The following is a 21134-nucleotide window of genomic DNA, read 5'->3' as shown; positions in this document are numbered from 1 at the left end:
CAGGGGTTTCTCCTCTCGGCCCGCCTGGAAGCTGGTGGCTGGGAGCACATGGTGTCCTGATGAGCAAGATGTGAGCGAGGTCCCGGCTGGTGCAGGTGAACGGGACGGTTTTGGGGGAAGGGTTTTGGGCAGGTTCCCTGGCGCTGCTGGGGGTCGGGTCCGAGGGGGCAGCGAGCCCGGCGGGGGCTTGCGGGATGCTCGTGCACCTTGCCAGCCCCACGCAGCTGCGGCCGGGTCGGGCACTCGTGGCCTCAGCGGCAGCGAAGAGAAGGAGGAGGAGGAAAAGTCGTGATGGCAGAGCCCAGCAGCTTCCAGTGCGAACCCCCAGCCACTGGCCCGAGCACGCTCCTGGGTCTCCTTCCAGAGCTGACCCCAGCGCTTCCTCAGATTCGTCAGCAGAGCCCAATATTATTGCAATTAAATACAGCCCCGGGCAGCTTTGCCAAGCTATAAACGCGCGCTTGGTTTCTCAAAGCATCCAATTTGCCTGCACCTGGTGTAACCGCTTATTACTGCTGGTCAGGGCTCCGCTCTCCTCGAGCGACCCCTCGGTGGGAGGATCGGCCGGTAGCACCATGTTGATTTCTGCTCTGATGGGAAAACGGCGGCTTGTTGGGTTATTTACAGCTGGTGGTCTCAGCGGGCACCCAGACTATCCCGAACACTGCGTCCTCTGCAAAGGTGCTGCATCCCATCCCTGCCCCTTGGTTCTCCCAAAATTTAGCTGGAGTGGTTTGACAGTCAATGCCGGTGTTTACTGGTAGCAACTAGATTGGTGTTGAAATGGCCAAATTAATTTAAAAAAATGAGTACGTTATTTTGTGCGGAAATTCTAAGAGCGCAGAAAGGCTCTGGAAAAGCTGTTTGATGGGGGATGGTACCCTGGTACTGACAGCAGTCAGCGGGAGAAGCACAGGCAGCAGAAGTGCAGGCAGCGAGGAACTCAATTTGGCACAGAAGTGCCTGCAAAAAGGCCATCCCTCTGACTGCTGCTTTCAGATATCGGTGGAAGTGTGAGCAGGCAGGTAGCTTAATTAGATAGCTATTGGAAATCCAGTTCATTTTGTTTCTTTTTAATGTCTTTTATGATGGGGTATTTCGGCACACCTGCAAAATTCAGATGCAGATAGATAGCCTGTCCTCCTCCTCACATATAAATTGGGTGTCTGAAGTTGGCCCCTTTCCTAGGCAGCAAAACTCCTTGTGCTTTCTTGGAGTCATCTAGCCAGTCCTCGGAGCTAAAAATGCAGGAAGAGGGCACCGAAATAGAGCTTTTTGGAGTTCAGGTCACTTACATTTGCTTGGCCAGGCTGGAGATCAGCCAAAAGCAAAAACAGAATGGAAGAAACGCTGATTGCAACCAAACTCACTTCCTGAAGAAACTATAAAGGGCAAGGATGGAAAACAGGGAGCTTTTCCCATTGATTTAAGCAGAGAATAAATTTCTTCCTGTCCTAAATTCTCACACATCCTTTGTAACAGCAAGAGAAAGCAGGTTGTGTGGGGTAAGATCAGACATACCGAAAGCTGTTGAAAAACCAAAGCCATAAGGCTGCTGCTTGAGCATCCCGGGGAGTTTGCTCCTTGCCTGTAACACTGATTTTTGCAGATGGGTGACAGGAGGATGCTGGTGTCTCCCAGAGATCTGCCCACATCTCGGCCTCATCCCGGTGGAGCAGGGCAGCTGCTGGCCCAGGAGCACCAGCAGGTCTTCGGTGGCTTTATTTTTGAACAGATGTGGGCAGTTTCCATCACGCACAGCTGCAGGAATGCCTGCTGCAACACCCGGAGGACCCACAGCCCGGCAAGGCGAGGGCTGGCTGGGACTGGGGTAGCCGCACAGCTCCGGCGCTTCCCTCTGGGCAAGTGGGTGCCGTGGAAAGGGAAGGGAAAAGGGAAGGCACTTGGGAAGTCCTGGTGCCTGGTCGCAGTTTCTGGGTGAGAGCACCTCTTCTGCCTTCTCCGGTGACTGAGGTATCGCCAGCTCTTTGCAGCCTTTCACTGAGGATTTTCATTAAATTCACGGGAATGTTGTTGTCCGAGACCCCAACCCTCTGATGAACTTCTCTGATAGGAGTCAATAGAAACATTTTAGGGGGAGAGCATACAGATCTGCGCAGAGTCTGCATGTGCAAGTTGTGTTTCCTCAGGAGAGCGGGATGAGCCCGACCTCCTTCCTACCAAGCTCTCAGGAGTCTCCCGCAGCCCAAAGCTGGGGCTGGGACAGTGCAGGTGACAGCCACGGTCCTCCGCCATGGGATGCGGTGTAGCATCCTTCCTCTCCGGGCTGCACGTGTTCCCAGGTGGGAGCCGTGAACGCAGCCAGGACCTGGGAAGCATCGCGGGGGAGAGTCGGAGATGATTAAAGGGCTGGGAGGGAGACTCGCAGGAAATGTGAGAGAGTAAATCAGTCAAGCTTGCCTAAGTTATGACTAAATGGGGAGCGTGATACATCTGCAAATATTAGAAATGTGTAAACAGAGAGGAGGGAGAAGGATGGTTTATGGAATGATTGAAGGGAATGAACTTTTGGGTGGAAAAATGTAGGTCAAGTATGAAGGAAAACTTGTAGGCAGCGAGACGAGTGCTTTCAGCAGTAAAACAACCTCCTCCAGAAACACGAGGAAGTCCCATTGATGGAGACGTTTAACGCTAAGCCGGAGGAGGGCCTGGAAAACAGGGTGAGCGGGAGGGATGGACTCGGTGTGTCCCATGTTGTCCTTCCACCTGCACCCACACACATGTCTGGGTCCGTGCAGCCTGCGCCGGGCTTCGGGGGGGTCCTCCGGGGCTGCCAAGGGTGACCTCGTCCTTAGGGAGCAGTTATCCTGCAGCCATCGCTCGTGAGGGTCCACGTGCAGCACTTCTGTGCCCCCTTGGCACCGGGGAAGCGTGGAGCAGCATCCTCGCACCGCTGCTCGCCCTGGGGAGGGGAGCACCCACCGCCGGCCCCGGGCAGCACCTTGGTTGTGGATCACGTTGCGGATTTGATCCCCTTCCCATTCCTGACCTGCTCGTGGATGGATGCCGGGGTCTGCTGTTGCGTGTGCTGTCACTTTGGCACTTGAAACAGAATTTTTGTGAGCAAATGCAGCACTGTGAGGTGTATATAAATGCTGCACTTCACCTGTTTGCTATTTAGTGTTCATTACGGTGGAGCACTGAAGAGCGTGTGCAAGAAGTGACTAAAGTGGCAGGGCACTGTTTGGTGCTATGTGACTGCCAGACTTGTTGCATAGAAAAAGCCCAAATGATTAATCACAAAAAGGGGGAGGCAAGTTATCTTCTTCTGGTACGTATCTTAATTCTTGTTTAAATTTGCAGGCTGTTCGTGGTGTAGTTAATGCGTCCAGTTTTTAATCCCAAAAACTTTATGACTTTGGGGAGAATTCATCCCACCCAAGTTCAGCCATTTAAAATTCAAGCAGCTAGTCGACGCTAGCTGTCAGAAATCCTCTCCAGTCAACAGGGAAAGAGAGCAGCACCTCCAGCCTCCTCGCTGTTGGGTGGTCGGGGTGCTTCGGAGGGTTGCGTTGTTCTCAGGCTGCCCTCTCTCTGTTGCCAATAAAGGCAGCCCAAATAACTAACGCAGATAATTAATCATAATTAAAATAATAACCAATTTTTAGAAGATTGAAATTAAGGAAATTCACCCCTTCCTGAATACCTTAAATCTCCAATAGACCTAAAAACTCTTTGGAAAACGTGTTTCATAGTAATTTCCTCGGGAGTGCTTGCTGAGGGCAGGTCTGCATGCCTGCCCGCTGCCTACCTGGCCCGTCGGGGCTGCGGTGGGATGCTTGCGCTCTCTAACAGGGAGAAGGGGAAGGCATCACCTTCAGCCCGGGGAGCCGGTGCTCCTGCCTGCGGGGCGGCTGCCTGCCACCCTCAGTACATCCCTCCCAGAGGCATCCCCACGTTTCGGGCTGTCCCATAGCATGTCTTTGCAGCTGCAAGCTCTTTGAGGCAGGGACCTCTCCGGTTTGCTCCAGATTACGTGCATGTCTGTAGTTGTGCATAAACAACAGCATCATGTCGAGGTAGGGACTTGCCGAGTCCTCGGCCTGAAGTAAGGATGTGTCCCATCTGGCTAAGTCCTGGACAGTCAGTGGATGGTTTGAAGCCTGTTTTACACCTTCTGGTTCTCTGTCCCATCTATCGTAAGGCATCGGTGTCCACTGAGACGTCTAACCTTCCTTTACATCCCGTTGAGGTCCCGTGGATGCTTTCCCAAAGGAGAAAAGCTCATCGCGCTTGCGGGGTGTCATGTGCCACCCTCCCGAGGGGTCCTCCTGTGTCCTCCTCCCTGCCCCAGTGTCCCCTCGGGAGCAGAGGCTGGTGGGGAGGACACACATTGCAGCTGGGGCTGGGGCATCTCTGGAGCATGGGCCATGCTGGCCTGTCTCCCCTCCTCCTCCTCCTCGGTCCTGGGGGAATCAGCTTGGACAGATGCTGATCCAGACCTCGAAGCTCTCCCTCCCGGTTGTGTCCTCACAGTCTGCTTGCAGAGTCAGTCCCTTCTCTGGAGCCGTTCCACTTTGTCTAAGTAATTAACATCCAACAGGCTAGGGAGAAAAAGCAGGACCGCAGCTGAATTTCCCACATCTCAGCTGAAAGCCCTGACCACAGGGCTATTGACTGCTCTGAAAGGCTTGCTCCATATGTTGTGTCCTGGTCCTGATTAAACTTCTTGTGATGAAAGTTTCACCAAAACTAACATGCTTCCATGAAAATTCTGGTTTTCATGATTTGGCATTTTCCAGGAAAAAAAAAAAAAAAAAACCAAAAAGAAACTAAAATAACTAGCCAAGAATTTCCCAACCAACTTTAATCCTGAGACACTACCATGGTCCAAACAAATGATGATAAGGATCTATGGAAACATGGGGAAACAAAGAAGTGATGTTTTTAAAGCCTCCAGAAAATAAAAATGCAGCTGGAAGGAGGAGCACGGGTTTTTCTCCAAGCATGCCGAGGAGGGAAATTCATTCCCTTTGAATCACGGGGAGTCCTTTCTAGTTGGTTTCAAAGGAAGTTGGATGTGGTCATTAACATGACCTTAACTCTATTGCTAGTGCCTAGATATATTCATAGATGAGCTGGAAGTGCCACGGAGGGTGCTACTCTTCCCAGCGGTGTCATGGGTTTCTTGCAGCCTGAGGAATGACTGCTCACCACGAGAAATGAAAGATCTCCCTCCCTTTTACAGCGAGCGAAGACAAACAATTTCCACCCGTGCCTGATGCTTTGGGAGATAAGGGGGGATGCGGGAGATACTGTCTTAACCGAAACCATCTGGGCTGTGCCCAGCCAGCTGCGATGGGCACGAACGCACAGAGGGTGGAAGGGAAGAGCTGGGTTTTGCCGAGGAAGGTCATCTCAGTCGGCTGCAGATGAAAACTGCTTTCTCTCCCCTGCTCGCAAGTGGCAGTGGCGGAGGACCCGAGGGAGGGGGATCGGGAACTGGGAACCAGGCAGACTGGAGAGGTGGGGGCTGTGGCACAGCCGTGCGGTCGCAGGTGAACCCCCAGGTTGCTTTGGCTTCTGGAAATGTTGGCAAGTACAGCTCTAACCAGCGGAGAGGCGAGCAGAGCGCACGGGGGCATCTGTACCGCTCTTTGGTACATTTGTCCGAGTGTCAAAATATGCCTGTAAAATGACCGTGTTCCCCTGCAAGGTCTGCCCATTTGAGCCAAAAGAAACAGCGCAGCGAAAGGTGCCAGATGTCTATGAGTTGGGAATCTCCCCCAGAACCAGGTAGATGAGTGGGGAAGGTGAGGAAGGCGTTACTTGGTGGCAGAGAGGGACAAGCCTGAGGCTGCAGCGGCCGCGGGTACTGCATCCCAGGCAGCGTTTCTAGCAGGCAGAGACCTTTGAAAATTTCCAGTAAAGGATCAGCCCACGGTCTGTTTTGCTGTCCCATGTTCAGAGCCAACAGAGACCAAAGTGCTTCAGAGGAGGCATAAATCCCTACCCTGCCCCGGGGGAGCGGCAGGGTGTCTCTGGCAGGAGGAAGATGCTCTGGGACAGGGGATAAGCGGCGCTTGAATTTTTCGCGTGATGGACCGAGCTCTCGGGCCACCTGCCTTGGCAGAGTCACGGCGGTCTGTCGCAGTGCCTGTCTGTAGGGGACGTTAGTCCGTGTGGTTCATTCGCTTTCTTTTTTGGTGGATTTAGTTCGTTAGATGAGTTCCACAGTCCCAACGCTTCAGCGGTTTATTCTATTTGATCGGTGAGTTAGGTAAGCGACCCCGATTTCTCACGTGAGCCGAGAGGGGTTCTCCTTTCCCCTTTTTACCCCGTGTCTCTGCGATGCTTCGGCTACCCCGGCGTTTGGGGAGGTGACATGTCCCTCTCGGTGGCTTCCCCTAGGCTGTCTACAAGGCCTGGCTGTGCTCCGAGTATTTCAACGTGACCCAACAACAGTGCCGACACCGGATCCCATGCAAGCAATACTGCCTGGAGGTGCAGACCAGGTGCCCGTTTGTGTTACCGGACAATGACGAGCTGATCTATGGAGGTTTGCCTGGCTTCATCTGTACGGGTAAGGAGGTCCGGGGAGCGGGGCCGGGCTCCCGCACGCCCCGGGGGGCACGAGGGGACAGGGCAGGGGTGGGTGCTGATGAGCCCCGTCGCACTTTTGCAAGCCATGCACCAGATTTTGAAGGCTTTTTGGGGGCGGAGGGGGAGGAGGTACAGCCTGGAAGCACTGCCTGACTGCCGAAACGTGGCCGTCCGGGGGTGAGGTGTGAGCGGTTAACGGAGACGCAGCAACAGCCCGACAGCTTAGCGCAGGACGTGACAGCCCTACCTCTAACTGAAGGCTAAAGCAAGCATGTAGGGGCTGAAGGTGATGGGATTGAAGCAGGGCCGGGACGTTTAACTGCGACAAGCGGCGTTCGGGGAGTCCCGAACGCGCCCCGAGGCGGTGGGCTCTGCTTGCCGGTCTGCAGGCTCGCAGCCCCGTCGAGGGCCACTCCCGGGGGGTCTCTGGGTGTCCCGGTTCTCAGGTTCTGCCTGTCCCGCGGTGCGCGGCTGGCAGGCACCGGGGCTCGCTCCCTCCGCAGCCCCGTCCGCAGTCTCCCGCTGACCCCCTCCTCTTCCTCCGCTTCCTTCCCGCAGGGCTGCTGGAGAACCAGCTGCCCGACGAGGAGGCCAAGTGCTGCGAGGTGCAATGGGACTCCTGCGACCACCCCCCAGACAGCAACGGCAACACATCCCCCAAATCCACCGCGTCAGAGTCACTCCATTTCCACCGCCACGACCCCCACCTCCATCACCAGCGGCAGAACCACTACCACCTCTACCACCACCACCACCACCACCACCACCACCAGTACCACCAGCCCCACTCCCCATCCTTGCTGCCGGTCTCCGCAGGGTCTCGCCTCGGCAGCAGCAGGATCAGACTGTGCGTGCTGGTCCTGATGCTTCTCCACACCATGGTGTCCTTCTCGAGCGTGCACGGCGGCGGCGGGGCGGCCGGCGGAGGGCTGAGCCTGGAAGCCCTGCCCGCCCTGGAGGAGAGCGTGGCACGGGACGAGTGACACGGAGGGGAAAGCCGACCTCCAAGAAGAACGCCAGATCTTTTTCCACTAAGGGGGGCACATGCTATTCCTCCAATGGGAGGCACGGGATTGGGGGTGACGCACACACACACACCCCCGCACATACCCCCAAGAGCTGCTCGCCGCGGGGCATCCCCGTGATGAAGAGTCTCTAATGCGCACAGGGCTGCGGGACTCGGCTTTGAGAAGGGTTCGGTCAGTAGCAGCCGGGCAGTGTGGCGTGCCCGGCCTCGCCGAGGCACCGGCGTGGGAAGGTACGGCACGGGGGGGAGCGGAGGGGAGGGGGGTCCCTTGGGAAGAGGTTTCCCCGTGGGACGGCCGCGCATCTCCCGGCCGCCTGCCGCGAGTGCCTTGGGCGCCCGCACCTTACCTGCCAGCGACATGCCAAGGGTTTGACGGTTGGCCCAGCACCCATTTCTTTTCCTCCTCGGTCTGTAAATCCCAAAGGGCCAGGCGGGCAGGGAGGCAGCCCCTCTTGGCACAGCCTGGCCCCCCCCACACCTTCCTGTCCCAGGGGACAAACCCACCGACTCAAGGCAGAACCATCCTCGCGGGGTGCAGCGTCCTCAGCGCGGCATTCCCCTCGCTGGTGGGATTTGGGGGGCAGGAGTGGGACGCTATTATGCTACACTGTGGTACTACTCGGGGTTCGTCTCGTTACGTCCCCGACCTGCTCCTCCAGCCTTGCCTCTCCTGCTCCTCTGTGCAAGGAGGTGGAGAGGGAGAGGGTAGGCATGGAGCAGGAGGGACATCCCCAGCATTCCCACGTCCCACTTTGCCAAGTGTCCCCATGATTTGGTTTAACCTTTTTTGCTTTCTTTCCTGACTGGAGTGGCTGGTCTCCGAGAGGAGTTAGGGAGATGTGACTCCAGCAGTGCACAGGCTAAGCGAGGGAGGGGAATCGCGCGTGGTTAACAATTGGGACGCGGGGCATCAGAAGGCATCCTTCCATGCTTCCCAGCTACAAATCATCGACTGGATGGCAGAAGGACTGGGCAAAAAAGGCTGGAGAAATCTGGCTTGTAGGGAGAGTCTCCCACACAAAGAAGAGGCGCTAATAAAGCCCAGCTGGGGAAGAGAGTTTTTATGAATACTTTCTATCCACGGATGCCCCCCAGATAAGAAAATTTCTAGGAGCCCAGCTGGGGCAGCTGGACTCAGCCGGGCAAGGTGCTGGCTGGTGCAGCCTCATTTGGCTCACTTAGTGGTTTTGTTTGGTTTTTTTTTTTAACCTGAGCTCAGCCTATCCAGGAATTCCGCCCCAAACAGATCCCGTTTTCCTAGGAAACTCCCAAATTCTCCACCCACCCACCGGGAACTGTTCCCAGCATGAATACTGTGAGGTGGTGTGCGGGGGACGGTGCTGCGCCGCCGGGCCAGGCACCAGAGACGAGAAAGTTTATTCTGGCTGTGGGCGAGGGGAAGGAGGAGGGTGCGTTTTAGCACTAGTCAGCTGCAAAACGTCCAGGTCGCGATTCAGATGTGAACCTGCTCGTTGCCTACAGAGGACGTGTGACGGTCCCTCTGTTTCTAGGCTGCCTCTTGACGGGGAGCCGACGGCAGAGCCCAGGGTGGATCGCTGCTGGAGCAGGAGGAATGTCCTGCTGCATCTCAAACCGATCCCAGATCCCTGCGAGGGTCCAAGAAGTCATGGAGTTGAGGACTGTAAGAGCTTTGTGGTTTCTGGTCTGTTGAGGTGAAGCAAAACCAAGCAGAGCCCCATGAGCAAAGCTACTTCCTACCCGGCTGGAAGAAGGAAGTACCGGGCATCTCATGGGAAGGACGGGTTTCCTGACGTTTCCAGCCCATTTCCAGACCAAAGAGGCTCTGAGAAGCAGCTGAACGTTTGATTTCTGCTTTGACTTGAATCTCAGAGCTTTGGGGTGATGTTTACACATTATCAGTTGCCTGTTACCAAAGTCCCGCAGATACAAAAGCCTGTGAACCCGCTGTCCCTTGATTATCGGGCTAGGAGAGGTGATGGTCACGGAAGATGCAGAGGGTGTTTCCCGAGCAGATTTCCTTGCTGTTGCTGCCCAGAAAAGGTAGGATGATTCTCGTTTGACTATTCCTCACAGCGTCCGTCTATTTTCAGTCTAGTTCACACCAATCTGAGAACCTGGGACGTGCAGCAGTTCAGCAAACAGGGATCCGAGTCCTCCGTTTGCTCTGCTGCTAAGACGTGAGTCGTGTAGCTGCTTTGATGACTAGCAAAAGCATACAGCCAGACCGAGGGAGGGAGCACAGTCCTGTGCCTGCCTCGAGACAGCCGGATCCGGTTCGCTCTTAAGGAAATTAGATTTTTCATGTACTGCCAAGAGTTAAGCTAATTCCAGGCGCCTCTCTCAGAGATAGGCTGCATCCAATCTTTGAACGACTCATCTAGAGAGAGAAGAATAGCCCAGTGTGGTGCGTCAGCAAGTGGCCCTGAGTCACTGGCCCTATTCATTGTCTGCTGGTGTGACGCTGAGCAGCGCCGGAGCCCGCACGCTCGCAGGCGACGTGGTGTTAACCGGCTCGCTCTTCTGCACCCCGCGTGCGTGTGTAAAACCCCGCGCAAAGACCGTTCTTGAGGGGTTCGTGCCCTTCTGCTTGCCTGGAAGCTCTTCGGCACCGCCGGCGAGCGGAGCGATGGACCGGTGACGTTGGCGTCAGTCCAGGCTGGGGCGGGTTGTGGTGGCTCCGAGCGCGGAGGTTTGGTGACGGGCGATTGCCACAGAGCTGCCGGAGTGAGGTCAGATTAGCCCAAGTTATCTTCAGGGACTAGGGGAGGCTGGCAGGGTTTTGCTGGAATAACCTGGGAGCTGTGACAAATGTCGTCACCTTCCGTAACACCAGCTGATGAGCTTCGTCTCGGGAGGCGGGGAGCCCGCGCTCCATCCCAAAGAGTCTGAAAGCTGAGCCATTTCCAAAACGGGGGTCTTTAGCGAGATTACTGAGGAGGTGTCGTTGCGTCAGCCGGGGAGCGAGGAGGCTCTGCAGGGCAGTTAGGCTGTAGCCGGAGGAGATGGGCACGTTTTCCAAGCTGCGGCTTCCCGGGAGGTGTTCACGTGAGGATAACGTGCCGGGTCGGCAGGGATGCTGCCGGGTCCGCGGGCAGGGGGAGCGCGCGGGGTGCGGAGCCGCGCTGGCAGGCGCGGGGCTGGGATTTTACCTAGTGTGACTGGAAGGAAAGTGCTGAGTCTTCACAGACCAAGGCTTTTGGAAGGAGTTCTTTTATTTAGCGAGTCTGGGCTGCTGTCAATAAGTTCTGTGGTTTTAGGGCACCATATGCTGTATTCAACACTTTGCCAATCTCGTTAAATGAATCCAGACTAGGCTGTTCACAGAACAGGACGGAGCAGCTGGAAGCGGTGTATGTCGCAGTCCATCATTATAAGGCCGTCGGATAAAAACCTTCTCTTTGGTCTGACATTACAGCCTTAATAATCCTCCATCCATATTAGCTTTCTTTTTGCTATACAAGAGAAAAGTCCAGAAAGGAGACGTTAACATGTCTCCGTTAATACCACTGACATTATTTTTATTAAAATGTGGAGCGAATGTGCCTGGGATAAGGAGAGAAAGGGTTTCTCTGCCCCGTGCGTGCAGGTAGGCTTCAGCCCGAGCCCCTCCTGTGCCCAAGACAGCCCTGGGACCGGGAGCAGAGCCATGCTCCTGCAGCCTCCTGGGACCTTGGAAAACACCAGGATTTATCCTGCCAGGAATTTCAAACCAAGGTGCTTTCTCCTTTTCAGTTCAATGCTCTTATTTTCTTCTCCCCAGAGAAGGCGCCACGCATTAGGATTAATATGTAAACCTCAGCCTTTCCTTCAGTGGATAAACTTCTCTCTGCTCGGAGAAAAATGCCCATCGGAAAACAGTGATTCCTCCCTGCCCTCCTTGGCAAGAGGCTTTCTCTGCCTGGGGGAGCCGGGGGGTGATGCTGTCCTGGGGGTGTCTGGATGCAGGAGCGTGTGCGGGCAGAGCAGACGGGGCTGCGGGAGGAAAGGTAGCCGGGTCCTGCCCGGCTGGAGCGTTAGTCCTGGGTTTTGCACTTTAATGTAACTGCCAGTTGTACAAATTAATTAAAAATAACTGAAGAAAAATCCCAAAGAAAGGCCCTGCTTCCTCTGGTGAAGATTAATCATTAGTTGAGCCTTTTTCTTATGAAAATACAGATCCATGGTAGCCCCAGGCAAAAGATTCCCAGGGAGAGCCCTCACCATTCGTGCTCTGAGTTAGGGAAATCGCTTTGAAAGCATCTGACAACTAAAGCAGAACATGTTGAGTAACTTGGCAACACTCAGAAAACATCTTGAAATGGTTTTTGTTCAACACATTTTGCTTTGCTTCAATAGGAGATGTCAGGGCAGTTCATTCACTGCCACTCAGGACTGCAGGCGATGCTGGGAGAGGGTTCCTCTGCCCGCGTTTAAAAAAAGAAAAAAGAAAATCCCCGATATCTGCTGCTCCCAGGGCAGGATCCTCCTCGGCGATGCGACGGAGCTTCCCATTGCCGAGCTCTGTGGGTCCCTTCTGGCCGGCGAGGTGTCCCCGTGCCGCGTTTGCCAGGGAGGGGGGTGAGTTCCAGCACGGAGCGGGGCCGTTTGCGCTGCCAGTGGGACAGGGTCCCCCCCGTCCTGCAGCGAGGGGGCACTGCCTTGTGCTCAGCCTTGCGATTGAAGGCTCTGCCCTCAAAAAGTCATGCAGCGGCTTGTGATAAATTATAACATGATACCTCGCTACCACCCTGGAAAGGAATGCCTATAGACATTGGTAGAGACAAACATAGTTGGATTCTGCGAAAGTCCCTATTAAAATCTATGTGATGTGGCAGACAATTTTGTTTATGGACTTTTTGAGCTGCCCTGTGGCTTCCCATCCATGGGGGTATAAATGTCTCTTAAATTATATTTGGAAAGTTAGGAAGGGCAGTGGCTAATGTTTAGGCGGGACGTTAATAACGATCTACTTTAGCCCATCAAACAAAGTCAGCTCTTGGGCATCCCAGCGGGGTGACGAAACCCCGTGATGGCCCCTTCTCCCCCCAGGAGGAGCCTCCTTGGAGCTCCTGGATCACGGCAACTCGGGGGGGACTGCACAGGTCCAAGCATCCTTTAGGTTTCTTTCAGGAGTGAAGGTTTTCACCAGCAATTTTGGGGTGTTCTTGGTCCATATGGCTCTTTGGGTGACTGCTTCCAGTCCTGCGCATCGCTGCAGGGAGGGGGATAGGAATACGCCTGCTCTGCTTGTCCTCTGAGTGCCAGCCAAGAGCCAGCACCTGACTCCTGAAAAATCCCAGCAGTTTACACCATTCCTGCAGCCCCAGGCTCCATCTCAAACAGCGAAGCCAGCACCAACCACGCTCCTCACGGCTGAGCGGAGAAGAGCATCCTCCCCAAAATGAGGCTCCCAAAAACACGGGCTGGTCCTTGGCAAGGGAGGGGGGGGGGGGTCCCACACGTGGCCTTCCACAGCGTGGTCCATGCAGGACCTGCAGCTACCTCCTCCCGGGACGTAGGCTGGTGGATGCTCATCCCGCTGGGCGTAGGGGAAGGAGGAGGTTTTCCTCCATCCCGGGTCGTGCAGGGCTGCGCTGAGACCCTGCGAGGGAGGTCACCGGCATCAGCCGTTTCCAAAGGGATCTTCAGTTCTGCCCTTCTGGGATGAAGGGAGCAAAGGAAGGGCTGTGGTCATACGCGAAGGATAAATCATTTTCAAATAAGGATCGTAAAAAAAATTAAATAATTCCTTTTAAAAGTTGTTGGGGATTTTATCAAAGCTCTCAGCCCTCGCTCGCAGGACTGGGTGTTCACGGGCAGATGGGCTGAGTTACTAAACACCATTCCTCCAGTTTCCTTTCATACGCTGCGTATCTAGTACTTTTGTTCGAAACAAGGTCAGGAGTGGATTCCAGTCTCGTTAGCATTTTATGATGATTCTTTTTCAGCCCGGGAAGTCGACGACTTTGCTTGTTGTAAACTGAAACTCCAAAAAAAAATTAGGTTTGGCTTATGAAATTTGGGGTTGGTTTTACCATTTTTAAACGTATTTGGGAACTGTACGTGCTTGAGTTGTGAAACAAAAAGACATTTCAAGCCAGACAGTTATTTTTTTTTATTTTGAAACTTGTCAAAACAAGCCATATTGATAATTATGACCAATTTTTTTCAAATTGAGAAATGTATCAAGAACAGCCCTTTCCCACAAAACCTTTCATTTTCAAAAAATAAAATGAAAAAAATCAATCACACTTTTTCTGCTCGCACAGTTGGAACTGGTGGCAGTGGATTCGGAGAGAATAGCAATTTGTAAGGAATTCCAACCAGCTCTACTTAAAATAGCATCCAGCCAGTTTCTTGGGGGCAGTAGGCTGAGCGGCTCCGTGGTGAAAGCAAACTGGAGAGCTGCCTTTCTTACCGGGATGGTTTCAGTCCTGGATAACACACCTTGGGAACCACAGGGGCACGTTCCCCGTGGGAATTCGCCGCTGAGATGCCCGGGAGGAAGCATCTCTTCTTCCCCAGGTCCTCGGCCGGTGGCGGGTGCCCCCAGCCATCCCTCTAACCAAGCTCTCTTTTCTTTTCCAAACCAAAATGAATCCAGCTTCTTCTAGCCTTCAGTACATTCAGACATCACAGTTGCGGGATGCCTTCGAAACCAGAGATACTCCCGTACGTTCGCGGGAGTTTAAATTTGGAAGAAATTCAATGCGCTGGTCCGGCGGGGATGCCACAAAGCGAGAGAAGGAACCGCCGCGGTTCAACAAGAACCGTTTTAAGGGAGAGCACCGAAGAGAGCCCCAAAGAAAGCGTCCTTGCCCTCTTGCCCTTCTCCGTTGGGAGCGCGGGAGATGCCGTTTCTGGCAGCCGAGGCGAGGTCTCTCTCTGCCCCTCTGCTGCCGGCCAGGGCCGGGCTGGGGGGTCCCGGCACGCCGGCGGGCACGGGGGGGACCTCGGCAGGGACCGGGATGGCTTTGCCTGTGTGTGTGTGTGACCAGGCTGCTTGTGACCGAACCCTTCTCAAGTGCTCGTGAAATGTCGGTGGTTACAGAGCTCAGACCTACAACAAAAAAGGTCCTTTTACAGTACGTGGTGGCGGGGTGAAAAAAAAACAACAAAACCAACCATACTGCTGAAGTCAAAATATTCTTTCTAATCCCCCTGCCCGGTTTCTCTTTCTTTCCAGCTTTCTTCCTCTGCCTCCCGGACCCTCCCTCTCTGTTCCCACCCCCCTTCTGTTTCTCTTTCTCCCCTCTGTCATAAGAAAGTGACTGTGTCCTCGAGGGGACAGTTTTCTTATGCCATTTTATACACTGTGCTTCATGTTTAGAACTTTTTTGCACTAGTTCCTATTACATTTATTTTCCAAAATGGTTTGACAGAAAACAAACAAAAAAAACCAACAAAAACACAAAACCATGCTATAATTCAGTTGTATTAAAAATATTATCCTACTACTCTCTGTGTTCAATAGTCTCTGTACCTGTAATGCTTTCAGTTCTGTTGTATTTTGGGGCAGAGGTTTTCTCCGCTCCTTGTTTAACCCAGTAAAGAAATAAAATGTTAAGAATTGATGATAACATCCTCCTCCCTTTCTCTGCGGTTTAATTTGGGCCGTGTAGGTCCCGGCGTGCTGCTCGCTGTCCGGGGAGACGCGGTGGGACGGGCTGCCGGCCCCCTGCTCCCCACCAGAACCTGCCCTGCAAACTCGGTCTGTCTGTCCTACGGGTGTTTTTTTCCTGCGAAATCCAATCTCACATGGAGGACAGAAGAGGCAGAATGGAGGGACAATAACCCTGCCTTACTGAATTTGATTTCGTAACCTTTCTTTATATTCTTTTGTTTCTTGCCTTCACATTTCTTGCCATGGGGCTCACCTCAGAACAATAGGGGCAAAGACTGTCACCAAGAGATTCATCAGAGAATAATGACTAAACCAGGGTATCCAAATTTTGCCCAGCTGAAGTCCACACCCACATATAATCTGGAATTAATTCATCTGGACAACAGATCTCGGCATGCAACAGAGCTAGGACACTCCGCTCCAAATTGAATGCTGCATGCCAGGCTGCAAAAGGCCATGTAATAAAACTCTGAAGTTACACTTTGGCCATTCCTACCCCGAGCTGAGAATTCTCAGTTTGGAAAGAAGACGAGGAAAAGAGAGCAAAAAAAGGAAGGACATTGGACGGAGATAGAAATAATTTTTTAAAAAGCAGATTGGCGCAGAAGGCGAATGCGAGGGGAGGGCGCTGGGAGGCATCGGCTCTGCTGTGAAACTGGGGCAGAGAAGAAGAAGTGGTGGGTGCAGGCGGGGAGGCACGGAGAGCACGGCCAGGGAGTGGGGTGTCCGGTATGTAACAGCATGCAGGGCTGGGTGGGTAAATAATTAGCGGGATATATCACGGCTAGAACTGAAGGCGTCATTTTCTGGCCTCTCCCAAGGTTCTCATTCCCCTCTGCCCACACCAAATCGTCTACAAGAGACCGTTTTCCTTGGTGGCTCAGAAAGGGAAAAAAAAAAAAAAAACCAAAAAATCTATTTACTCGAGTTCCTCGAATTGAGGAGCCGGCCCAGGAGCGGGATGCTGTGCTGGAAGGGTTGTGCTCAGGCGTGGAGCTGGGGCTGCTGAGCCCAGGGTTCCTGCTGCTGCACCGTCCCCTTTCCTCTCCCTTCGCCTGCGGGGACACCGTCGGCTCTTCTCTCCTCTTTGCCCCACGTGGAGCCAATATCCATATTCAGCCCTTCAGCTGCAAAATCCAAAGTATTCCAGGGCTGCCTGTCCCTGCCGGCAGCCCGCACACCTTTTTACGCAGGTACGCATCTCTCCCCTGGCCACTAATGGTAGCAGATGGAGCGGTACCTGATTTTCATTTCCACAATGCTTTGCTCAGGGTACCCACTAGCTGGGTAGAAGATGGCATCGCACCTCCTTTCAGAGGGAGCCATTTCATTGACGCAACCGCCTGGTTGTCTCTTTGTCCACAAAACCCAGAGGCAGGAGGTTCGGGACACCGGGACGGGCAGTCGGGATGGTCACGGTGCTACTCCCAGTTTGGGCAACTAGAGATCAACATTATCCCAGCCCTTTTTTAACTGAAACCGTGCTGCTCGCTTGTTTCTTAAGTCACATTAAGTCATCTACTACCCCTCACAAGGTCTCCAGCAGCAGGAACTGTGTGAATTCCCACCCAATTTCTCAGGAAACCTTCACAGCTCTGGTAGGGAAGTGAGGGGAGAGTGTAGATGCTGTACAGGAGCACTGTTGATGCAAATCAGGGATGGTGGGGTCCTTCTTTCTAAAATCCTTTTGTCCTGCTCTGTGCCAGCCTATTGTTTTGATTTTCAGAGAGTACCATGTCCTGGTGCCGCCAAGGTGTAAAGATAAGGCAAAGGATGAAGTGTGAATTTGTAATGGAGGAGCATGATGGCCAGCTAACAGAACCAGGGGGGTCTCTTACTATTTGCATAGAGGGGATCATGCTTAGCCCCACAGACAAACAGAAAAGCATACACCAGCGGCTCTCTCCAGAATAGCACTCAGGTGTCTCAGGTTAGCATCTATCCTGCTCTAGGCAATTAAATCCAACTCAGCCATTTCCTAACGTTTGCAGGGCTCCCCACTTGCTTTTAAGGTACTTTCAATAGTGGTTCCTTACGGGTGTGTCCTGAACTGCCCCAATTTGAGCAGCTCTGGGCCTCAGCTGGGCTCTAGAAACTACAACATAAGAGTCCTGCAAAGGGCTTGAGCTGCTAAATAGTCTCAGGACACAGACAGCACCAGATTTCTCAGAAAATGTGCTTGGGATCACTTTTTCCTTTGGGAGCGCTGCTGGCAGGACAGGTCCCAGCAAACCACGTACCGTTTGTTCCTACCAACCTCGGGCTGCAGCGATGAGAGAGCACCGGCCGGCATCTCTGCCGCTCCGGGTGGGTGGCAGCCGTTTGCTCCGAAGCCTTTGAAAGTGGACCTGGGGCTGGAGATGAAAAGGTTGAGTCTCTGGTCTGGTAGGGAGAACGCAGGCGTTTCTGAGCCAAATCAAGGCATTTCCCGGTATCTCTTTATGTACCAGCTCTGCATCGATGTTTAACTGCTGAATTTGTGTAGCTGCGTTCTCGGACCCAGCTACTCCGCCAGTATCCCCGCTCCCACGGCAGTGACTGCTGGAGTGCCACGGCGCGTGCTTGCGCAGTTATTTGTTCTCGGCGGCTCCTTCTGATGTCCCTGCATCGCCTCGTCTGAGACCCCGCATCCCTCAGCCAGCCTCTCCAGGCCGCCCGTGGTGTGACAGACCCCAAGCATCTCTCCCCTCGGAGGAGAGGTACCGCAAGCGTGCCCTGTCTCCCTGCCTCCAGGATGCCCTGAAAGAGGGACCTTGTTGGGGCTTGGCTGCCATATAAAAAGACCTCAAGATTTATGGGGCTGGAGAAAGGGGCAAGAAGGTACGTGCCTGCCCAGCCCGGGGAGCAGCGATGCTGCTCCCGAGCGTGCAATGAGCACCGGGCAAAGCGTGGGGAAGGGTCTCGGTGGGCACGTGGTGCCCGAGCTGATGCAGCAGCCGAAAATCCACCCAGGAACATGCCGGTTCCCAGGGATTTCATTAGCAGGGGGTTGAAGTTGACGTGAGTTAAGTTGAATATAAATTTTCATGTCTATAGGCCTGCAGACATCAAAGTTGGAAGGCAGCATGGAGCGAGAGAGAAGTTTCTCAGCTGTAAATTTGCCTTGTGAGTCCATAAAAACTGAAACGGGCAGTGTAAAAAATATTTCTGCTGGAAAGAGGATGGAAAATGCTGCACCCCTGAGAAAACATTACAAAGCGCTGCAGACCCAAATCAAACTCCAGGCTTGGAAATGCTTTGAGGTGCAAGATGGGACTCTCCGGACTCTGAAATCATGGGTGGGGTCTGGATTTCTAACATCATCTCTTCTGGATGTGAACTAGGAGTTCCCTTTGTTTCTCTACTTATTTATATAGTGCTTATTTATACATTTATATAGGTTCTGCATTCTGGTTTATCAAAAAAGTATCATTTTCAAGCATGTGCATGTAAAAACCATGCTAACTGTGTAATTCCATTTCTGAGCAATTTCAGAGCTCCTGAAGCTTCCCTGTCCTCCCTGGGTGGAGAAGTACTCGGGACTCATGAAAATCAGGCAACTTGTTACCGCAGATCTAAAACTGTGCTCAAGAGCCTTGTTTTTCACAGCAACATTTGAATACGGGAGAGTAAGAATCCTGAAGAGAGAGCCTGTGTTTTCTTGTCTTTCCGACTCTTCACTGTAAGGATGCCATTTCAAGCTCTGTTTTCTACCTACCAGGAAGCTCAAGGATGTTTCTAGGACTTTCAAAGTCTGTATGTTCTGGGTATATTCAAATGGAAGCGTCCTGCTGTTGGTGAGGAGATCTTTGTTTATTTTTATGTGGCCAAACAGGTATTTTTTGTGGGTTTATGGATTTTGTGACCGGGAAGTTAGTGTGATGCCACCTCAGAAAACTGATGAAAATCTTGTAGTTAAGAGTTGAAGAAATTATTAATGATCATAATTTTCCACATTTTTTTTTTTTTGCCTGGAGGACTCCTTTGTTCTCTTCTTTTTGTCTAAAATTTGCATTAAGTAAGAGCTTACAATTTATTTTTTATTAGCAAGCCCTTTGCCGTAGCAGAGCAGGAGTTGCCTAGATGAGCTGTAGAAGGTGGGTTTATCTGGATTTTATATGCTAGATGCTATAAGCCAGGTGGGTTTTACTGTCTGACTTCTTCCTCTCTCGCTGTTTTTCCTGGTCTGTCTGTCTCTTGCCCACTTTGGATCATGGCCTTGACACTGCACGATGGTCTGTTAGATCTCTTTTGGTAACTGAGGCAGATCAAGGTCATACTGATGTGTCTCCTCCACTGAAAGCATCAGTGTCCCTATTAATTCAGCTTTAATTGTATGGAAGTGAAGCCCCTTGATGGGAAAGGGCTGGGAAGGGGCGTTTCTTCAGCCTTCATGTGAAAGCAGTGGAAATTCCTTTCCTTTCTTTCACCTATATTGATAGAGATGCATATTTCAAGGAGAGGGTCAGGCCCAGAAGGAGAAGGTGTTGCTGGTGCCACGTGGGACTTGGATGATTGTCCTCTTTTGTGAGCTTGCCCTGAGACAGGAGTTTACCTGAAACTGTGTTAATTAAACCACATCGGGTGAAACTGTAGGTCCCAGTATTCTGTAGGTCCCAGTATTCTGAAAACAAAAAAATAATTAAAAAAATATTGTTAAAGCCTGAGAGTGAAGCACTGGAAGAGGGATGGCCTCGGTCATTGTGTTCCAGCCATGACCCCTCAGATCAGTGGCCTGTTTCTGTCCTCCTCCACAAACACCTAATCCCTGTTACGAAATTAGCTGTACATTAAGAAAACTCACTCCTGGTGAGAGCAATCAGGAGTCTGCAGCTGGTGAAGGTGAGGGCTCACAGAAGGAGATTCTGGAGGTGAATTTGGCGTTGTGTTAGGGGAGCAACACAGACATGCCACGTGTATTCACCTAGTGCCATCCAACGTGGATCCATCCCTTGCACTGCCCTTTGGGCAGCTTCCTGTAAGGAAAAGTGTGTAGGATCTGGTTTCCCTTTGGAGAGGGAAGTGTTAAGTGCAAGCAAAGATCCCAGACCCGATAAATCCAAGGGATGCCAAATTACACCAAATTTCCGCGTCTTAATGTGGAAATAGCAAGACAAGTGCCTTGAACGGAGTAACAGAAATTGCTGTATGCAACGCCACATTAGGGAGAGGTTATCTTTGTATTATCCCTGGCACATCACCTCTTTTACACCCTGCTTTCCTTTTCCCTACCAGTCCCTTTCATGTTTTTAGCATAAAATGAGTCCCTTGTGTGTGATAACTAGGATTATAGCTTCCGTCTCTCTCTCTGGCTTCCTAGCTACCCTTCACATTTGATCTGTCGCCTTTTCCGAGGTTTGCTCTAGCTCTCCTTCCTCCGGTCTTTCTTGGCTTCTTCCCACCACCCTCCTCTCTGTCACTCAACCTTCTTGCCTGTGACTTGCTCTTTGCTCCAAAACTAATTGGTGTTGCCCCACACCTTCTCTACGCAGGGATCACTCGGTCATTTCTACCCCAGCATTTCTCTGTTCCTTGCAAAATCAGTTAGTGCTCTGTCTTCCCCAAAGCTGTTTCTCCCATCGCTCGGTGCTAAGCCCAGGTTAGCACCCAGCCTACAGTAAAGCCGCAGGTAAGCCTGAGACCAGCTCGGAGGAAAGTCTTGCCATCAGAAGATCCCCTGACATGTTTGTATTCACAAGCTTGTCAACATTTGGCTTTTTTTTTTTTTTTTTTTTTTTCCCCCCCTCTTGGCAAAAACTGCTACTGTTTCTAACATCATTTCAGATCCTCCGAGCCCAGTTGTGAACAAGTCTAGCATCACTGCTAAAACGCCAGATGCCGTGGAGACCCGTTCCGGGCGAGTCTGCGCTAGAAACTGTCCCTACATTGGCATTGAGGATGGTGGAGTTAGGAAGCCAAAGAGAGAACCTCTTTTATATAAACTGTAAGTTTTTCATAAAAGCCTTTCTAATTTGTACC

General features: G+C 52.5%; 1 protein-coding gene across 1 annotated transcript in view; it reads left to right on the top strand.

The window, feature by feature from the left end:
- The window catches only part of NALF2 (NALCN channel auxiliary factor 2), a 32134-nt gene extending 17022 nt beyond the window's left edge, over positions 1-15112 (top strand). The window contains exons 2-4 of the mRNA XM_049827756.1: positions 6373-6544; positions 7123-7822; positions 14157-15112. Coding sequence (XP_049683713.1) covers positions 6373-6544; positions 7123-7547 — 597 coding nt within the window. The 3' untranslated portion in view covers positions 7548-7822; positions 14157-15112. The remainder of the gene's footprint in view (positions 1-6372; positions 6545-7122; positions 7823-14156) is intronic.
- The last annotated feature ends 6022 nt before the right edge of the window (positions 15113-21134 follow it).

This window comes from Accipiter gentilis, chromosome 24 (genome assembly GCF_929443795.1).
Source record: "Accipiter gentilis chromosome 24, bAccGen1.1, whole genome shotgun sequence".
NCBI lineage: Eukaryota > Metazoa > Chordata > Aves > Accipitriformes > Accipitridae > Astur > Astur gentilis.
This window is presented reverse-complemented; position numbering and strand designations above follow the sequence as displayed.